This window comes from Hibiscus syriacus, unplaced genomic scaffold (genome assembly GCF_006381635.1).
Source record: "Hibiscus syriacus cultivar Baekdansim isolate YM2019G1 unplaced genomic scaffold, ASM638163v2 tig00110890_pilon, whole genome shotgun sequence".
NCBI classification, from domain to species: domain Eukaryota; kingdom Viridiplantae; phylum Streptophyta; class Magnoliopsida; order Malvales; family Malvaceae; genus Hibiscus; species Hibiscus syriacus.
The window spans coordinates 13,115,388-13,135,041 of NW_024062900.1; the positions used below are offsets into that span (position 1 = coordinate 13,115,388).

A 19,654-nucleotide genomic window follows, 5' to 3' on the forward strand; every position below is an offset into this window, starting at 1 on the left:
AAAACATTAAAAAATTATTAAAAACCTAACTACTCGCACAAAACAAGCACGATCATCTTCTAATAAAAGAATGATTATATTGAAATTAAAAAATAATTAAAAAATTCCACGTGCCTCCATTAATTAACTATGGGTGACTAAAACAAAAATAAAACGTAACAAATGAATAAATTTTTAAAAAAATAATAATCGGATGACCAAAAAAATAAAGTAAACAGGTGAATGACTAAATATGTATTTTTTATATGGACAAAATTTTGAACTACCGATGAACCTCGTGTCCAGGCTCAGCTATGGGTCTGCTTATATACAGAGATGGACTAAGAAGTGATAAGAGGTGCAGTCGCACCACTTTAAAATTTTAAATTATTTTACGTATTTTTTTGTATTTTTTTTATAGATTATATAATTTCGCACCTCTAATATTCTATAATTTTGTACCCTTAAATTTTTAATATAATTTCTTAAATTTACAACCTCTAACACAAAATTTCCGCATGTCCCTACTTACATATAGCTAAAATCAATAGCAAAGTCAGATTACAATATTAAAACTTTAAAAAACTAATGTCAATATTCTTTTAAATTGATATTAAATTATTAAAAGAAAATTTAAAAAATTAAGGTGTCGATATTTAGTATGACTTCATCACTGACAATGTTTCTGTTTATAGAAAAATGATTTCTCACCTCATAAGTAAAGTAAACACTCAAAAATTAATTTAAAATTATGATTGGAAAAGTAATTTTTAACCTAACTTCAAAAGCTTAAATTTTTAGCTTTTGTTGTGTAAATCATTTTTAGCGTGAAATTATATTTTTATCCTCAATTATGTAATTTTAATTTATAACATTATATTTAAAATGGTCATTTTATATTTCTAAAATCATTTTTTAATAGTAATCTCAAACAATTAAATTTTAAAATATAATTCTCATAAACATTTTTAAAATATGTTTTACAATATATTTCAAAATCTATATTCAAAAATAAAACCAAACTGATCTAAAACATTGACAAAGTTATTCAAAAAATTTATATATTTAAGTGTTCCACATTTTACGCAGTCATGTAAGTTTAGCCCTTTTTTTAATATCATTTTCAGCAACATAATTGAATCATTTGGCTCAATAGTTAACACCATAAACTATTATTAGAATTTTAAACGTGCAAAGAACAGTTATGCTAATAATTTAAGTGGGGTTTGACTGGGATTATATTTTAACTCTTGTGCATCTAATGCAACCACATGCAAATCATTCCGTGATCACCATTTTTTTACAACTGGGCCTCAAGCCCAAACCAACCCAAACTCATTACAAAATAAAACCAAAAATAAATCGGGCCTCAAGCCCCAAGTCCAAACCCGGACCAGCCCCAAACCAAACCCGACCCAGAGACTCGAATTAGACCCAACCCGGGGACCCGAATTAGACCCGACCTAAAACCCTAATCTAATACTAACTCCTACTATAGCCGCCCAAACACTCCAATCAGTGGCCACCATCCTCTGCCCCCATTACTAGCAAAGCTGGCCCAACACACCACTAGACTCCAAGCTCCACTCTACTTGCAGAAAACAACCAAGAAGAAACAAATTGCAATCATTTTTATTTTCCAATGTAAAATGGGTATAAAACCCGAGCAAGAAGGATGAAAAACTCTTGGTTTTTTCTAGTCTAAAAACTCTATACCTTTTTCTGAAGCAATAAACAACAATCACATTCAAGGTTATTATTTTATTTTCTTTTTTATTTTCGAGCAGTAATATTTTTCCACTTTTTGTTATGTTTTGAATATCAGTTGTGAAAAAAAGTTTTCTTAGATTCAAATAAAAAATTAAAAGATAGGTTTTTATTAGTTTCAAACAACGTCAAAAAAGGGAACCCTGTTTAGGTTCGAATAACCGATAAGCAACAAAATAAAGCCTTGGTTTCGAAACACGATCGAAAAGAAAGAAAAATGTTTTTCTGTTTCGAAAAATCCCCACCACAACCAATTTTTTTCACCAAAAAAATAAAATAAAAAGGAAAGTAGATCGGAGTTACCTTGGGTTGTCGGAGGCGTCACCGAAATCTGGGGAAACCAAAAGGTTTTGGGGGAGTTTCGAGGGATTTTGAACTGTTTTCGATGATTTTAGCACTAAAAAGGATATATGCTAGTGGATCTACATTTTGGGGTTGGTGTTTTGGGATTTCCGTCCGCCGTGTGGGGCAGTCGGAGCGGGTTCAGGTGGCCGGCCTACTGCCGGCAGAGGAGAGAGTGGAGAGCTCTCTCCGTTTTTTTCTTCTTTTTGCTTCAAATGAAAAAAAATGTTGTATTTATAAAACGAGTTAGTGGGAAATTGTGTTTAGGTCCCCCTAACTTACCCCGTATTTTTACAAAATAGCTACTAGAAGAGACCATTTTCATAATTTTCCTATTTTTGTTTTTGCTTTATAATTTTTGGGATATTTACTGTTTAATCACCCACTTTTAGCGTGTTTTTACAGTTTGGTCACCTGTAGGGACCAAAACTGCTATTTTCCCTTTTTTTTGCATGTCTTTATTTTTTTGGTTATTCGCATTTTGGTCCCCCTATATTGTCTTTATGTTTTATTTTATTTTAATTTAGTCACTATCTATTTTTGATTTAGCTACTGTTATTTTATTTTAATTTAGTCGCTGTTTATTTTTATTTAGCTACAGTTATTTTATTTTATGCAATTTAGTCATTGTTTATTTATGATTTAGCTGTTGTTATTTTATTTTTGTAATTTAGTCATTGGTTATTTCTGATTTAGCTAATATTTTATTTTGTTACATTTTAGTCCTTTATTCAATATTTCAATTTCGACCTTACATTTTTTGTTCGCTTCAATTTAGTCCTTTATTTTCATTCATTGTTTTTATTTTCCCTTCAATTTTAAATTCCTTTTAACTTAGCCCTTGTTAGATCATTTGTCTTTTTAATTAAACTTGTTTTGATTTTTATTTTAATATTTTAGTCCCCATCTAGATCACTTTTATTTTAAGTTTAGTCCTTAAATTAGGAGAAATCTTAATTTGGTCCTCGCCCTTGCTCGAGGTTCCAATTTAATTATTTAAATTTTAAAATTAATTTAGATTAATATTAAAGCCCCTATTTTTGTTCGATTTCAATCTAGTCTTTTAATTTAGAGAATAATTCGAGTTGGCCTTGGCCTAAATGCTCGAGGGACTATCTCGGTTATTCGATTCAATAATTGATTTAAAAATCAAATAGGGTTAATATTAGAGTTTATATTTTTAGGCTTGAGTTACTAGGTTCCTTAATTTTCATAATTTGACACTTTAAGCTAAAAGAAGCCTTAATTTTCCCTTAGCTTAATTAGAATGAATAAAAATTTGTTTGATTCCATTTTATTTTTTAACCTAAGGAAATGTTCACTTATCATGGAATTAATGGTATATCTCCCACAAGTATGCTCGAGGGTGACTACCGGTGATTCCCAAAATAAGTCGACATTCATTTCAAAAATTGCATCATGATTTCTAAAATTACGACAATATTCGGTTATTAGGCACAATAGTTGATCTCTCGCATTTATGCTAGGGGGCAAATGTTATCAACCTTAATAAATGTATACCCTTTTTAAACTTTACATTCGCAATGAATTTTTAAATAAAAAAAGATCAAAATCAAAGTTTCTAATTTTAAATATAGGATAATCAACTAGGTACAAATTTTTGGGCGCTTGTGGGGTGCTAATCCTACTCTACGCGTAACTGACTCTCGAACTTGATTTATGGATTTTCGCAGACCTTAAAACTCGGTATTTTGATGAAAAATGTTTTATTAAACTCACCCAGTTTTTATAGTGTCCTAATTGCACTTTAAATGATTGGTGGTGACTCCTCACATTTTAAAACCATTTTAAAAAATAAAACCCCCAAGTCGGTATCGGTCTTTTCCTGTTCTGGTTGAAAATGGTGTCAACAGCTTAGCTCCACTAGGGACTTTTGTTTTTAAAAAAAATTAAGAGTCACGCCACGAAATGGTTACCCTATATTTAGGATTTTTGGGAAATTATGAGTTCGATCTTATTTTAATTTACAGTTCGTTATGTTATTTCTAATAGAAAGATTTTCTTTCTGGTTATTGCTTACACTTCTGTTAATTTATTTAAGAATGTTGCATATCATAGCTCTAAACCCGATCTCCAACCCGGTTTACCTAAGTAGGGAGAAACGTCATACCTCAAGAGGAGCATTGAGCTTCCTTGTGTGGGTCTGATAAAATATCTTTGGAAAGCATTCTAAGTTGCCTATCCGGATATCAGATCTGAGGTACACTTTTAGTGGTGTGATCCCCTAAGAAGAATCTGATTCATAAGTATGTAATGAGCCAGAATCAGAGTCGACCTTAAGAGGTTGTGAAGATGGCTTGGGAACCCTTTGCTAGAACCCAGCCTCATGTAGAGAATTTAGTAAACCTACCCCGCTAGAGCCATGTGGATAACCTAGGAGAACTAGAAAACATGTGGTTAGGATTATTCATTTTCTTTGTATGCTTTATTTTTCAGTCTCAACTTTGATTCGAATTTAATTGCTAAGATTACATTTCTTTGACTAATCATTTCAACTAACTTGATTCTTTTTGTTTCTACTAACATTGATTTCCTTTTGTCTGGTCTTGTTGTATTTTTGCATGAACATGACATATCCTTCAAAGGTATTGATCCCTTAAATAACTGATCTTTTAAAAGGTTCTAGAAAACAATGCCCACAATAATGTCTTTCACTAGGATCGAAAGAATTTCAGAGATTCTCTACGTAGATCGAGTAGCGTTAAGAGAGAGTTTACGTACTAAGGAGACGAGCCAAGCGTATACATGCTGAGGTAATAAGTTGGACTCGAGAAGATTTGATGTTGAAGCCCACAACTAAATGTCATGAACCAGCTTGAAAGATTTCTAAAAATAGGAAATGAAGTAGAAGATTTGAAGATGATACAATACCCAGATGCTCGCAGGAGCTGGACAACTTACAGATGAACCATATTTTCACTTCCCTAATGTACCGAGACATTGTTGATTTTTCAAGAATTGTTCAAGGAACAATTATTTTGGGATCAATGTCTCTTTGCATACATTCATTTTGCATGACACTTGTATTACTTAATACATTTCCAAATCATACATTAAAACATTCATTCATGAAAACAAAAATAATGAGGTAAGGTTTCTGATCGTAGTGATCCTATTTCATAATAGTAGCAAGAACGATTAGCATTTGCATGACACAAGAAAAATGTCTAAGGAAATAGAGGATAATCTAGCCAGAATTGAGAGAGAACAGAAAGAGATACAAGAAGAAATGAGGAGCAAGTTGGCATAAATTGAGGTTAGTATCACAAACTCTCAGCTCGATATGCTGAACAAGGTAGAAGAAATATTTAGGAGAAATTTGACCATTGGAAAGACTACTGTAGAAGACCCCACACATCCTCTGGGTTTTACACCTGGTCACGTTCCTGAGAACACACCTGTGCATCAAGGAATCCGATCACTAGTCTATTTCACTATCGAGAACCCACAATATCAGGTTGGAGATTCATCTCCCACTGACTGTCTTGCTGCTTCAGGGCTGAATCCAAGTGAAAGTTGTAATGATAATGAGGTCCCTGACCTAAATGAATTAGCTAAAAAGGAAAAGATTACCCAAAGAGTGTAAAATTTAGAAGAGGTGATAAAATCTAAGGAGATTGTCAAGTCATTCTATGGGTTTGACGCCAAAGAGCTAAGTTTGGTTCCCGATCTGGTTCTCCCACCAAAGTTCAAGATTTCAAATTTCGAGAAGTACAATGGGACCATTTGTCATTCATCCCACATCACCATGTAATGTCACCGAATGGCTGGCTACGTGGAGAATGAGAAGTTGTTGATCCACTATTTTCAAGATAGTTTATCTGGATCGGTTTCCAAATGGTATAACAAGCTAAAGCGTACTTAAATTTGTTCTTAGAAAGACTTAGCTCAAGCCTTTTTGGGTCAATACAATCACATGACTAATATGGCCCCTGATCGAACAACGTTGCAAAGCATGGAGATGAAGCGTAATGAGAGCTTCCAACAATATTCACAACGATGGAGGGATGTTGCCTCTCAAGTGCATCCACCAGTGACCGAAAGGGAGTTTGCTACTATGTTCATCAATACATTAAAATATCCTTATATTAATCACATGATAGGAGTTGCCACCAAGAACTTCTCTGACATTTTTATGAGTGGAAAGATGATCGAAACAACTATAAAGAGTGGCAGGATAAAAAGCTTTGACAGTACTGACGTCAAAAAAAGAGCTGAGGTCAATACAATAAGGTCTTATTCAGCTAATCATATGACCAAACCTTATAGAATGACCCGAGAGAAGACTCATATTGGTGAAATTCCAATGACATGTGAAAGGTTTCTCTCACTACTAGTTGAGAAGAATCTTTTGACTCAAGTTATGTCTAAACCGAAAGAACTCTCATTTCCTGAAGGGTTTGATGCTAATGTAATATGTAGCTACCACATGGGAAGCATACTACCGAGAATTATGGGGCATACTACCAAGAATTGTGTGGCCATTGAAGCGCAAGGTTCAGAATTTAATTGATGCGAGGCATGAACATTCGATGAATGATAGGGCATTATGATGCAAACTGAGAAAAATTATTGCAGCCACTAGGAACTTTTGATGCACTCGTGTATTGTCTTGTTTAATTTTCTTTTCTTTCTCATTTCATTAAAAGGTGTAAGTCACTTGACAATCAATAATTTTAAATAAAATGCTATCTTTTGAGGTTATGAGCAATGAGTAATTTTCAAACTTGAAATTATTTAAGTATCCACTGAACTTAAACCTCTTTCAAAAATCAGAGTTATAGATATTTGATAAAATGACAAGATTGAAAATTAATAAAACAAGGACCCTTGACCTTATCCTATATGATACATTCGAACACAATACACTTCTCTTGCAGTGACCATTATAGCCTTCTCCTCGCATGAGGAAATGATCAAGAGGCTTGGCATTTAGGTATGAATAGGAGCAGACAACATGGGGTATCTCTTATGTATGACATTGCAAAACTACCTATACTACACTTCTGTTGAAGACGTTCAGTGGTGATACTAATCTTCGCAAATGGAATGGTGGAGTATACAAATTTAGTTTAGGTCATTTGTTTGGGAACTGAGCTCTAAATGTGAGATTTCCTGACCATCAAAGACACATAGACTATAACAAGTTATTTTTAATGAGCTTAAAAAATTCTAAATCTTAATACTCAAAAGGTTAATAAATTATTATAGAATAAAGCTAATTATTCCACTAAAGCAATTGGTTATAGAGGCAGCTCAAAAGCCCCGACTTTATTAATAGATTGCATTCAAACCATGACATTGATCGGATACCTAGCACTTCGGTGTTTGGTTCACTACGATTGTCAAGTCGAAGACTTTGTGATGAGATGAATCCTTTAGCTATGCCTAAATAAAGGCAAGTTAAATAAATTTCAATAAGTAAAGGCTATAATGCCTATGTTTGATTTAATAATGAGTCTCAATGAAAATGAACTAAGGGAAGTGAGGAACACCTGTTATAGTCGACTTCACACAAGCACTCGGGAATTTTATATTTTAGACTGATGTCCCTGAACTACCTCTGCTAAAGGAAGTCTATGAAGCTTGAACAAATGAAAGATTTCAGAGAACCAAAATAGAAGTGTTCTACCTACCCCATCATGGTATCTACTCAAACATCTTTTTATTAAAATAACAATCCTATTCGGACATGCTTCCTACCAGACATGATTTATTTCAAGAAATAAGTCCTTATGTCTACACGGATGGTTCATAAGGGCATGTACATCGGGAGTGATTCACTAGCCTGTGTGGAGGGCTACTCACAAAGTCACTAGCGTCTCACTTCCACCTAGCGGGTCAAAGCTCAATTATAAAGTTTATGATATGCAAATGCACGTGATGTGTGTGAGAAGGAACTCACACGTCTTTTGGGAAAAAACCAAGACTTATTTTCGAAAACCTTAACAAGTATGAAATCAAACATCAGTACAACAATTTACAAGAGTAAAAAACTGATGCATAATTATAAAAATTGAAATTAAAAGGATCATAATTCAAGTAAAGGTTCAAGCTTATAAAATTCCAACCACTCGGACAATGTATATTCGAATAAGATCTGACTCTCAAATAATCTCTAGCAGAGTTGTCAAGTTTTCATAACCATTTTTAAATAATTAATTTAGAAATAAAATAATTATGACTTTATTTTGGAAATTTTGGACTTTTGTTTAATTTGAAACTTGGTATGAATTTGGAGTCGCCATCGACCTTTGGGTTAGGTAGGTCAAATACATAAATATGTCTTCTAAACTATTTTAAGAAAATCGTTTTTAGACCAGAATTGGTTTGCACTTACCAAAGATTCATTTTTAAGGATTTGAGAGTCGATTACGCATGGGGAAGGGTGAGCACCCCCATAGAGCCTAAAATTGGTACCCTCGATTATATGTCGTTTAAATAGTGGAATTTTATATTCAAAATAAAAAATTTAAAATATGACCCTTTTATTTCGATGAATTTTGAAGCATGAGTGAATCTATTTTAAAACATTTCACTCGATGAACATGATTTAATTCACTCAATTTTATTTAAGAATGATGTCTCTTTACTGCCTAAATTGGAAAATAGTCATGTTGGATGTAATTTCGTTAACTCACAACGCAAGACAACATTGCATTTGATTAGTTAAAAAAACAAGTGTGTGATTTATGAATATAACAGTAATAAATGACATATAAAAGATAAATAAAATATCAATAAAATATAATAAAACTAAACAATAATAAATAAATAAAATAACTAAAGAAGGTAACTAAATAAATACATGAAATAAATATAAGAGAATGTTTTTACATTAAAATAATTATGTAAAAAATATTATATCTAACTAATATATATATACACACACATTAAAAAATAATATTTCTAATAAAAACATTAAAACAAATCTTAATAATAAAACATTTTACATACATATAATAAAACAAAAATGGCATCCTTAATAAAATATATAACTTACGTATAGTACTATATATACATATAATATATTAAAATACCTAAGCTGAAATTACCGTATGATATATGGAATCATTATAAATATATGTTAATTATTAAGGTAAAATAGTAAGGGTAAGTTGAAGTAAAATATGAATATGCTTACCAAATATAACTATTAAATATGGCAGATAATAAATAGCAAGGGCTAAATAAAAGGAAATATATATATACGGTAACACACTTCAATCAATAGGCTAAAATGAGGGGTTCAATTAATCTATGGAATTAAACCAAGTAAAAAAAATGAAAGAATGGTCACAATATAAATCAGTAAATATGGAAACTATTGTTTTGAGCAACAGTAAATATGGAAACTAAATAGTAATAAAAGAGGGACTAAAACGAGTTAAAAGTGAGCATCGACGAAACACGTGAATTAAATCTTCATCCTCAACATTACACAGAGAAAACCGAGCCGAACTTGCAATGCGTCTGCGGTTTCGTTCCAAATTCGTCAGTAGTTTACCGTGGAGGCATAGCCATAGAAAAGTTTTAACCTGGTGTGGTATATTTAATCGCCACATTATTCTCCAACACTCATCCCTTTCATCAGTTATTCTTGGAGTTAGTATTCGGTATGCTGAACGAACTGAAAAATTGTGATTCTATTCCTCCTGCCAAGCCGGAGTATTGTTTCCCAGTTCAGGCTGTGGGGGATATATAGCAGCTATGAGGAAGCATATATGCATAGGGAAGCAAGCTTTCAGCCTCTCACAATCCCATTCTCCAGTCGAGGTTGTTATATCACACGCAGGTACCGGTTGTGGCTCAACATCATGTAAGCAATAATTAGCTAGGGGTCCAGTACCATCCACCCAGACATCGCTCCAGAAGTCAGTATGGTGCCCATTTTGAATAATTCAAAAAAAATGTTGTTCCTAATCTCCCCCCAAATAGAACCGAGACCTTTCCAGAGTCGTGAACACATTTTTGGGGTAATAGACGTTGGAACAACTTCACCAATATTTCGCTTTCAACACTCGAATCCACAGTTTGTTCTCCACTCCAATAAGCTGCATCCGTATCTTCATCATGAACACTATGTTTTGTCGATTCAAATCTTTAATGACCAAGCTTCCGTTTTCATAGGAGCTTTAGTCGTCTCCCAGTCTACTAAGGAAATTTTCCTGGTGTCTCCATTAGAGTCCCACACAAATCTTCTAATCAACTTTTCCAGCGAATTACAAACCCCCTTTGGCAGCCAAGTTGATTACATCGCATACTAGGGAATCGCCTACAAAAGAGACTTAACAAGAGTAATACGGCCTGCTAGAGATAGAGTCTTTGCCACCCAACCAGCTAACCACTTTTCCACTTTTTCAAGAAGATACATGTTACCTTAGTCACCTTTCCATGCAGAAGAGGAACTCCTAGGTACGTCCCGAGGTTCGTCACTTCCTCAAACCCAAATTTTTGAGCAATCAGACATCTCGCATCAGCATTACAATTCTTAGAGAAGTAAATTTGTGTTTTAACATTACTAATTCGATGTCCCGAGCGTGCACAAAATTGTTCCATGGCCTCCTTGGTAACCCGTACTTGCTCCAAAGATGCTTCCGCGAACAGAGCTAAGTTGTCTGCAAAAAAGAGATGAGAAATTCCATGCCCAGTTCTTGACAGATGAATAAGCTACCAAGAACCATTTGCAGCTCTGCAATTTATTGCGTGAGACAATCTCCCCATGCAAAACAAAAAGATATAAGGGGATAGGTGATCTCCCTGGCGTATACCTCTAGTTAACATGAAATTTTCTGACACATCACCATTCCAAATAACCTGCGTAGAAACGAAAGTAATAAACGTCATGATCCACCTAACAAATCTATCAGGCATCCGTGTTGTTGGTAATGCTCAATCCCACGTACTATTGGAAACACTATTGGGAATGGTATTTAAGGCTTGGCTTTCCCACTTCCTTGTTGAGTGATGAGAATAAGGGGGACTCTCGCGCACCGCCGTCGCCGCTGTCAGTCTCGTCTCGGCATGGCACGGCTCGGCTCGGCTCATGGTCGTGGTCGTGGTCGTGGGTAGTTGACACTGGTGCTTCGAAGCATTTCTGCGCAAGGAAGGAGTTTTTCACCGAGTTCGAGGATGGGAACACTGGTGAATGTGTGTACATGGGGAACTCTAGCAGTTCTGAAGTGCTAGGCAAAGGCAAGGTTTTTCTCAAGCTAACTTCTGGTAAAACTCCGACTTTAAATAATGTTATGTATGTACCTGCCTTGCGTAGAAATTTGATAAGTGGTGGGCTTCTGAATAAGGCATGCATTAAGTTAGTTTTTGAGGCAGATAAACTTGTACTTTCCCGAAATTGTGATTATGTGGGGAAAATATATTTAAGCAATGGTTTATTTGTCATAGAAACTCAATTTAATGAAAATAAAGCTACCACTTCTGCTTATATTGTTGAATCCATTGATATTTGGCATGCTAGATTAGGACATGTGAATATTCATGCTTTAAAGAAATTAATGAATATGAATGTTCTGCCTAAACTAGACACAACTAGCTTTAACAAATGTGAGATTTGTGTAGAAGCTAAGCATACTAAACCTCACTTTAAGACTGTTTCTAATAGAAAGACTGAACTGTTAGAACTCATTCATACTGATCTAGCAGATTTTAGAAACACTGAAAGTAAAGGAGGAAAACACTACTACATAATTTTTGTAGATGATTATTCAAAATATACAAAAGTTTATCTCCTAAGAACTAAAGATGAAGCTGAAAACTTCTTTCTTATTTATAAGGCAGAAGTAGAAAATCAGTTAGATAGGAGAATCAAACGGGTTAGATCTGATAGAGGTGGTGAATATGGATCTAATTTCTTAAAATATATTTGTGAAAAGAATGGCATAATTCATGAAACTTCAGCTCCCTATTTTCCTCAACAGAATGGTATAGCCGAAAGGAAAAATAGAACTTTAAAAGAGATGATGAATTCTTTACTAATAAGTTCAGGGTTATTTGATAACATGAAAGGGGAAGCCATTCTATCCGCAACTCATATCTTGAACCGAGTTCCTCATAAGAAATTAGATTCTACCCCATATGATTTGTGGAAAGGATACGCTCCTGATTTACAATACCTGAAAGTGTGGGGGTGTCTGGCCAAAGTGGGTTTGCCAGACTTTAAGAAGTCCACCATCGGACCTAAAACTGTTGATGCAGTGTTTATAGGGTATGCTATGAATAGTGCTGCATACAGATTCATGCTTTTATAAGATTATTCTATTTGTGAGTCAAGGGATGCTGTTTTCTTTGAAAATAATTTTCCTTTAAAGGAACCGAGAATGAATATTGAAACACAAATAGAATATATTCCATCCACTTCTTCTAGTAATCCTGCTAGGTCTTCTGAACAAATTGATTTCGAGCCTAGAAGAAGTAAAAGGCAAAGAGTTGAAACCTCTTTTAGACCAGACTTTATTACTTCCTTTATTTCTGAGATAAATGATTTAGACTCCATTTCAGATCCTATAGCTCAAATTTTTCTGTTAGATGAGGATCCTAAAAATTTTGAAGAAGCTATAAGATCTATCGATGCTAGTTTTTGGAAAAGCGCTGTTAGTGATGAACTAGAATCGATAATGTCTAATCATACTTGAGAATTAGTTGACTTGCCTAAGGGATTCAAACCAATCTCCAACAAATGGGTCTTCCGGAATAAACTAAGGCCAGATGGTTCGATTCAGCGATACAAGGCAAGGTTAGTCGTCAAAGGGTTCACTCAAAGGTTTGGTTTAGACTACTTTGATACATATTCTCCCGTTACAAAAATCTCAACGATTCGTGCATTATTTGCACTAGCCTCTATTCATAAGTTGCAGGTACATCAAATGGATGTTAAGACTGCTTTCTTGAATGGAGATCTAGATGAGGAGATTTACATGGAGCAACCACTAGGTTTTGAAGTACCTGGTATGGAAGGCAAAGTCTGTAGACTCAAAAAGTCACTCTATGGACTTAAGCAGGCTCCTAAACAGTGGTTTGAGAAATAAAACTATTCTTAGTTTTGGTTTTGTTGTGAATGGTTCGGATGCTTGTGTGTATTCGAAGATGTTTGAAACTGAATGTGTTATCATAAGTCTTTATGTTGATGACATGTTCATTTTTCAGTTCTAACATTGAGTCCATTAACAAAGTTAAAAATTTCTTGTCCACTAAGTTTGAGATGACAAATTTGGGATAAGTAGATATAATCTTAGGAGTCAAAGTTACCAAAACTGAGAAGGGATTTTCTTTATGTCAAGCACATTATATAGAGAAAGTGCTAAAGAAATTTGACAATTTTGATGTCGTCCCTGTTCGAACTCCTTATGACCCTAGCATACATCTAGTTAAGAATAAAGGAAGTAGTGTTTCCCAAACTGAATATGCTAAGTTAATCGAAAGCTTAATGTTCTTAATGAACTATACTCAGCCTGATATTGCTTATGCTATGAGTAGACTGAGTAGATATACTCATAATCCGAGTGGTGAGCACTGGATTGCTCTTAAACGCTTACTGAAGTATCTTAAGGGTACTTTGGATTGGAAACTTGAGTTTGTTGGCTTTCCTGCGGTACTGGAAGGATATTGTGATACCAACTGGATTTCTGATAATGATGAGGTAAACTCTACGAGCGGGTATGTTTTTACTTTGGGTGGAGCAGCAATCTCGTGGAAATCATCAAAGCAGACTTGTATTGCTCGTTCTACTATGGAGTCAGAGTTTATAGCTCTTGATCTAGCTAGGCAAGAAGCCGAGTGGCTCAAAAGCTTGTTAGCAGATATTCCGTTGTGGGGAAGACCGACTCCTCCAGTTTCATTATTGTGTGATTCACAAGCTGCGATATGTGTGGCTAAGAACCAAGCTTACAATGGTAAGAAAAGACACATTCGCATAAGACATGAATCTGTTAGACATTTAATAAAGAATGGAGTGCTCTCTTTAGAGTATGTGAAGTCGGAAAGGAACCTAGCAGATCCACTTACCAAAGGGTTAAGTCGGAAGCTGGTCCTAGATTCGTCGAGGGGGATGGGTCTAAAGCCCATTGATTGAGGAATTCATGGTGGATACCCAACTTAGTTATCTAAGTTCCATGTGGTCAAACGAAACCATGGAAAGACTCATAGTGCACATTCCTACTGCCTATCCCTATGATGAATAATGTGCATGCCCAGGATGAGCTTAATTATTCTTAATAAATTCATAGCCCGGGCTTTGGGTGGTCTTAGTGAGAAAGACTTGATGAATTTACCGATTTTGGCTGAATATCTATTCTTAATAAGTTCATAACCCAGATTGAGTGGGTAGGAAATGATGAACTTACCTACAGAAAGGTTGAGTTTGTTAAACTCTTAATAAATTCAAATCCAAGTATTTGGATAGTTCTAGTGAGAATGAATTATTGAATTTACCAATAAATGAGGTTGAATATTTATTCTTAATGACTTCTTAGCCTAGAGTTTGGGTGGTTCATTAATAATGAACTTGAAGAAAGTCACCATACCCTTTATGAGGTTGAGCTATTATAAGCTCTTAATTATTTTATATCCCTTTTTAAAGGGTGGTTTATGTTGAGATAAACTTGATGAAATAACTTATGTAAGTGAGAAGGGTTAGCCGCCTTCTATGAAAAATGTTGGGCCATTTTTCTAGCACACTTACTAGAATCCTGAGGTAAGATGGCCAAATATATACTTTGTATATATATATATATCTTACACATCGAGGACTCAAGTGGATGAAGGGGTTAGTTGTGTGTTATGAGTTTACCCTGATCTTAGAAAGTTCCAGACTAGTTTCACTTATCTAAGAGAAGGATTGCTCATCATTATTATGTACTAGTTCCAGATACGTTCACTAGTGCTTAAGCAACTAATCTCGCTATTGCTCTTCTGGAAAGTTTGTTTTAGAGTTTCAGAAGATTTCTTTCGCATTAGTGGGGGAACGTTGGTAATGCTCAATCCCACATATTATTGGAAACACTATTGGTAATGGTATTTAAGGCTTGGCTTTCCCACTTCCTTGTTGAGTGATAGAGAACAAGGGGGACTCTCGCGCACCGCCACCGCCGCCGCCCGTCTCGGCTCGTGGTCGTGGTAATACGTGTCTTCGACACGTTCGCGCAGATACTATCTTTTTAGAGAAAATTCTTGAGGAATTTCTCTTTGAAAGAAACAAATGGAAAATGTGAAAGATTTCAACTGATATTTATAGGCTGTTGAGGACCGTTTAAATTTCAAATGATAACAGTTGATTTATGAGTTATCAGAAATTAAACAGTTTTTTCCTAAATTAAATAAAAAACGTTAAGATGTATCTGGACTGATTTCCAGCTTTGTACAGAGGAGACAAGTTGTTAATATCAGAAGTTACAAGAGTTATTTAATTTAATTCCAAGGGTTACATGATATAATTTCAGGAGTTATAACAGCTGAATAATGATGTAATGAACTTGGACTATTTTTGAGTCAGGTTCATCTAGACGTTTCAGCTGTTACAAAAGAAGATATTTAATCCTGAAATTTTATGGACGATATTAACCCTATTTCTAGCCTATAAATAGAGAGCTATATTTAGCTTCTCATCTCACTCTCAAACATTCACAATTCACTTACAAAAGTGTTTTATACAGTTCTCTCTGTGAGTTCTCTCTGAGTGCTTTCCAATCAAAAGAGCAATACCACCAGCAGTCCACTCCGGTTTCGAGTGTACGGAATTCGGAGCGACCGTGTTAACCTCGGGGAACGGTCCACCTACTGCAGCGATTACACACATTGGGGCTAATTCGTTTCTAAGACAGTGGTTTTTGCCACGACACGGTTTACGAATTTATTCCTTTTAATTACTGTTTATATTTCCAGTCAGTACTAACGGTGTAGTTTTGCAGTTCATATATCCAACAGGTGTTTCCATAAGAGTCTCCTCCATGAAAGTCCACTCGAATATGTCATAGGCTTTTTCAACGTCTACTCTAATTGCCATCCAAGTTGTCTTACTCGTTTTACTATTCATAGAGTGAATCACTTCTTGGGCAAGGATAATATTATCAGTGATATTCCTTCCCGAGACAAAACTGGACTGGTTTTCAGAGACCCAATTTGGCAGCAGAGGTTTCAGACGGTTTACTATAAGCTTTGTAATAACCTTATATGGTACCATGCATAAGCTGATCGAACGAAATTGTGAAATCTTCTCTGGAATCTCAACTTTAAGGAAAAGGACCAGAAGATTTCTATTAATCTCATCTAATAAGACTCCACTCTCAAAAAATTCTTGAACAAATCGAACAACATCATCCGCCAGAATACTCCAGTTTTTTCTAGAAGAAACCCGCTTTGTAGCCATCCACACGTGGAGCTTTCAACGGATCCATCATAAAAAGAGTCTGACGCATTTCTTCCAGATTATTGGGTTGGTTAGCACATTTAAGTGAGTCATATCAAACAACTTGAAACCCCCCTAAACTTTCTTGTTGCATTTTGTCGAGGTTCAGAGGTGAATAGCTTACGAAAGAAATTCACTACGTGGTTTCACAGCACTTCATGATCATCACACCATCGACCATCCTCCATCTGAAGCATACGAATGCTATTTTGCCTCCTTCTATTAATAGTAGTAGCATGGAAATATTGTGTTGCGATCTCCTTTCGTAATCCACTGACTTCTAGACTTTGATGCCATAGGCTTTCTTCTTGTTCAAGGACCACATTAATTTCATTCTTAAGAGCCTCGTAGAGGTCCAAAAGATATGTGGATTCACTCCGCTCCAGGGCGATTTCAACCCCTCGAATTCTAGCCAGTAACAGAGTCTTACGTCTGCCGATATGACCAAATACCTCATTGTTCCAGTTGCAACATTTACTTTGAAGATTTATGAGGCTATTAAACAAAGGATTATTCTTATTCCACGAGTTGGTCAGAAAATTTTCAAAATCCTAATGCTCATTCCAACCTGCCACAAAACGAAAAGGACGGTTATAATGCTGTACCTCTGGAACCTCGATTGACATTAGAATCAGCCTATGATCGGGTCCCATCTTCTGCAAACGCAAGACTTCAGAGGCAGGGAACGCGCTATACCACCTGTTATTACACAAGCAACGATCAAGCCTCTGACTAAGGTTACCCCGCAGCCAAGTATATTGAGGACCATTAAACCCTATATACAGTAAACCTGCTTCGAATATAAACTCGCCAAAATTCAGACAAATTCCCGTTCTACTGTGCGATCCACCCTTTCGCTCGACAGATTTACAAATAGCATTGAAATCTCCTCCAAGCAACCAAGGAGAGTTTTCATTCGGTGCAAGAGCTCTAATTTGATTCCAAACCAAATTCCGCATACTGCCATTTGGGCTCGCATAAACAAAAGAAACAAAGAAGCTTGTTGAAATTAACTTGTCAATACAATAACCATGGACATATTGATTCGAAGCCACCAAGAAATCCATTGAAATTGTATCATTCCATAGAATCCAAATGCCTCCCGAAAACTCATTTGCTTCGATTCTAAAAGAGTGACCGAACCCAGATTTTTGGTTGAACTTCTCCGCCTTAGAACCACTTACTTTCGGTTCAAGAAGAGCAACAATATCTAGTTTCTTATTTCTCATTAACATTTTGAAATAACGGTTAAACACAAGACTAAGAACTCCTTGGGTATTCCAAAAAATAATCTTAACCATAAGAAAGCAATAAAACTAATGAACCAGGATCAGAACTGTTGAACAACGCTTCATTCACCCTCGAAGGTAGTGTTTTCCCTCCATTGTACAGTTATAGAATTATCAGTTATCACTACCTAATTTCCTCAAATCAGAATCTCTTGTACGTGCTTCGGCATGGTTTGGTCGAGCTCCTTAGTCATGCTAGCAACCAGTCTTAGGATCGGCTTAGTCGGTCCTTGTTATTCTTTCTTCTTAGTTTTAACCCTTTTTTTTAAACCTTTAGCCAATGTCATATTCTTGATGCCAATTTTTAAGTTGTATGTGGCTAGCTTTTGGTGTATTCCTACCATTTTTCTCACGCAACGCACCCCCACGACTCTCATCCATAATGTGGATCGCTGTGTGATTTCCCACGTTAGAATTGTTAGTTTTTGGCAAAAATTGGCCAAATCCCACATTGGAAATGAACAAAGGATGGAAAAATTCTTAGCCTATAAATAGAACATTTGCCTTTGGTTAAATGTATGTCAATCACCAAAATACAAGTGGTGTACTAGAAAGCTATTAGCTATACTAGTAGAGAATTTAAAGGGAAATTCTCTTGGGGTGTACTTTAGTTTTTGGGCATGTGTGAGAGTTAAATATTTTATAGTGTGGTTGTAATAATTTTCCACATAGTAAATATTTTTTTTCTTGGTTGTCTTTTGACAACGTTTGTGGTTTTTTTCCATTTGGGAGTTTTCCATGTTAAATTATTGTGTTTTTCTCTTTTTTATTTTTCAAGTATTTTTTGTTAATGTTGTGATCTAAAGGGATTGTTGGATTACAAGGGGTCTATTTTCCCAACAATTGGTATCGGAGTCAATGGTTTGGTAAAAGATAAATTTTAAGGCGGGGTAAGAATTTCTTTAAAATTCTTAGTATGCTCTGTGGTTGTGGTTTTGTCCGATCTTCTACATCAGAAAAGATTTTTTAGAAATTGTTGTGGTCCAACTGGAGGTCCTTTAAATACGTTATTATGTTTATTGAGTGTGATATTGTGTAAGTAAGTGCAACCAAGAAAGTTTTGTCACAAAGGCTATAATCGCCTAAGGAGGTTGAGACTTAAGAGGTACCATTTGTGTCCCCCCAATCTTTCCTGGAAACTTTCTTAGTGCATTTTGTAGACACAATTGTTCACTCATTATTCACGTGTGAGATCACTGGAGCATTGTTGAGCAAAAATGAGTTTCAGATTTGATATTGAGAAATTTGATGGGAGAATTAATTTTGGGTTGTGGCAAGTACAAGTCAAGGATATACTAATCCAGTCTGGATTGTATAAGGCCTTAAAGGGAAAGCCAGCTTCTTTGTCCGAAGGAAAGGAACCAGATAAACCTAGTGACAGCAGTGGAGACAAGGGAAAATCCAAGATGAGTGAAGAAGAATGGGAGGAGTTAGACATGAGAGTAGCAAGTCAGATTCGTCTCTGTCTAGCAAAAAATGTTCTTGCTAATGTTGCTAGATGGTCATCAACAAAGGAGCTTTGGGAAAAGCTTGAGGAAATGTACCAAGCTAAAAGTCTTTCAAATAGGTTATATTTGAAGGAGAAATTTCACAAATTGCAAATGGAAGAAGGTACAAAAATTTCTGACCACCTTAGTGCACTCAATGGGATTGTTTCTGAACTGGACTCTATTGGAGTGGAGATTGATGATGAAGATAAAGCATTGAGACTTATTTGGTCTCTTCCATCTTCCTATGAGCACATGCAAACTGTTTTAATGTACGGGAAAGAGAATGTGAATTTTTCAGAAGTGACAAGTAAGCTGATTTCGGATAAAAGAAGGCTGAAAAATGGAGAGAA

General features: G+C 35.2%; 1 protein-coding gene across 1 annotated transcript; it reads right to left on the reverse strand.

Moving 5' to 3' along the window:
* Nucleotides 1-16,671: 16,671 nt before the first annotated feature.
* On the reverse strand, nucleotides 16,672-17,754 carry LOC120144739. The gene is made up of 2 exons (XM_039158730.1): nucleotides 17,131-17,754; nucleotides 16,672-17,040 (listed from the first exon to the last, which is right to left on the reverse strand). Exons 1-2 carry the CDS (start codon nucleotides 17,752-17,754, stop codon nucleotides 16,672-16,674), a joined length of 993 nt encoding a protein of 330 aa, XP_039014661.1.
* Between the last annotated feature and the right edge of the window lie 1,900 nt (nucleotides 17,755-19,654).

Bases quoted from the DNA above. Each gene is read 5' to 3' on its own strand.
- LOC120144739 (XM_039158730.1), bottom strand. From the start codon at position 17,754: ATGAGAAATAAGAAACTAGATATTGTTGCTCTTCTTGAACCGAAAGTA. The intron at 17,041-17,130 runs GTACAGCATTAT...TCGTGGAATAAG, and splicing joins TGTCAATCGAGGTTCCAGAG to AATAATCCTTTGTTTAATAG.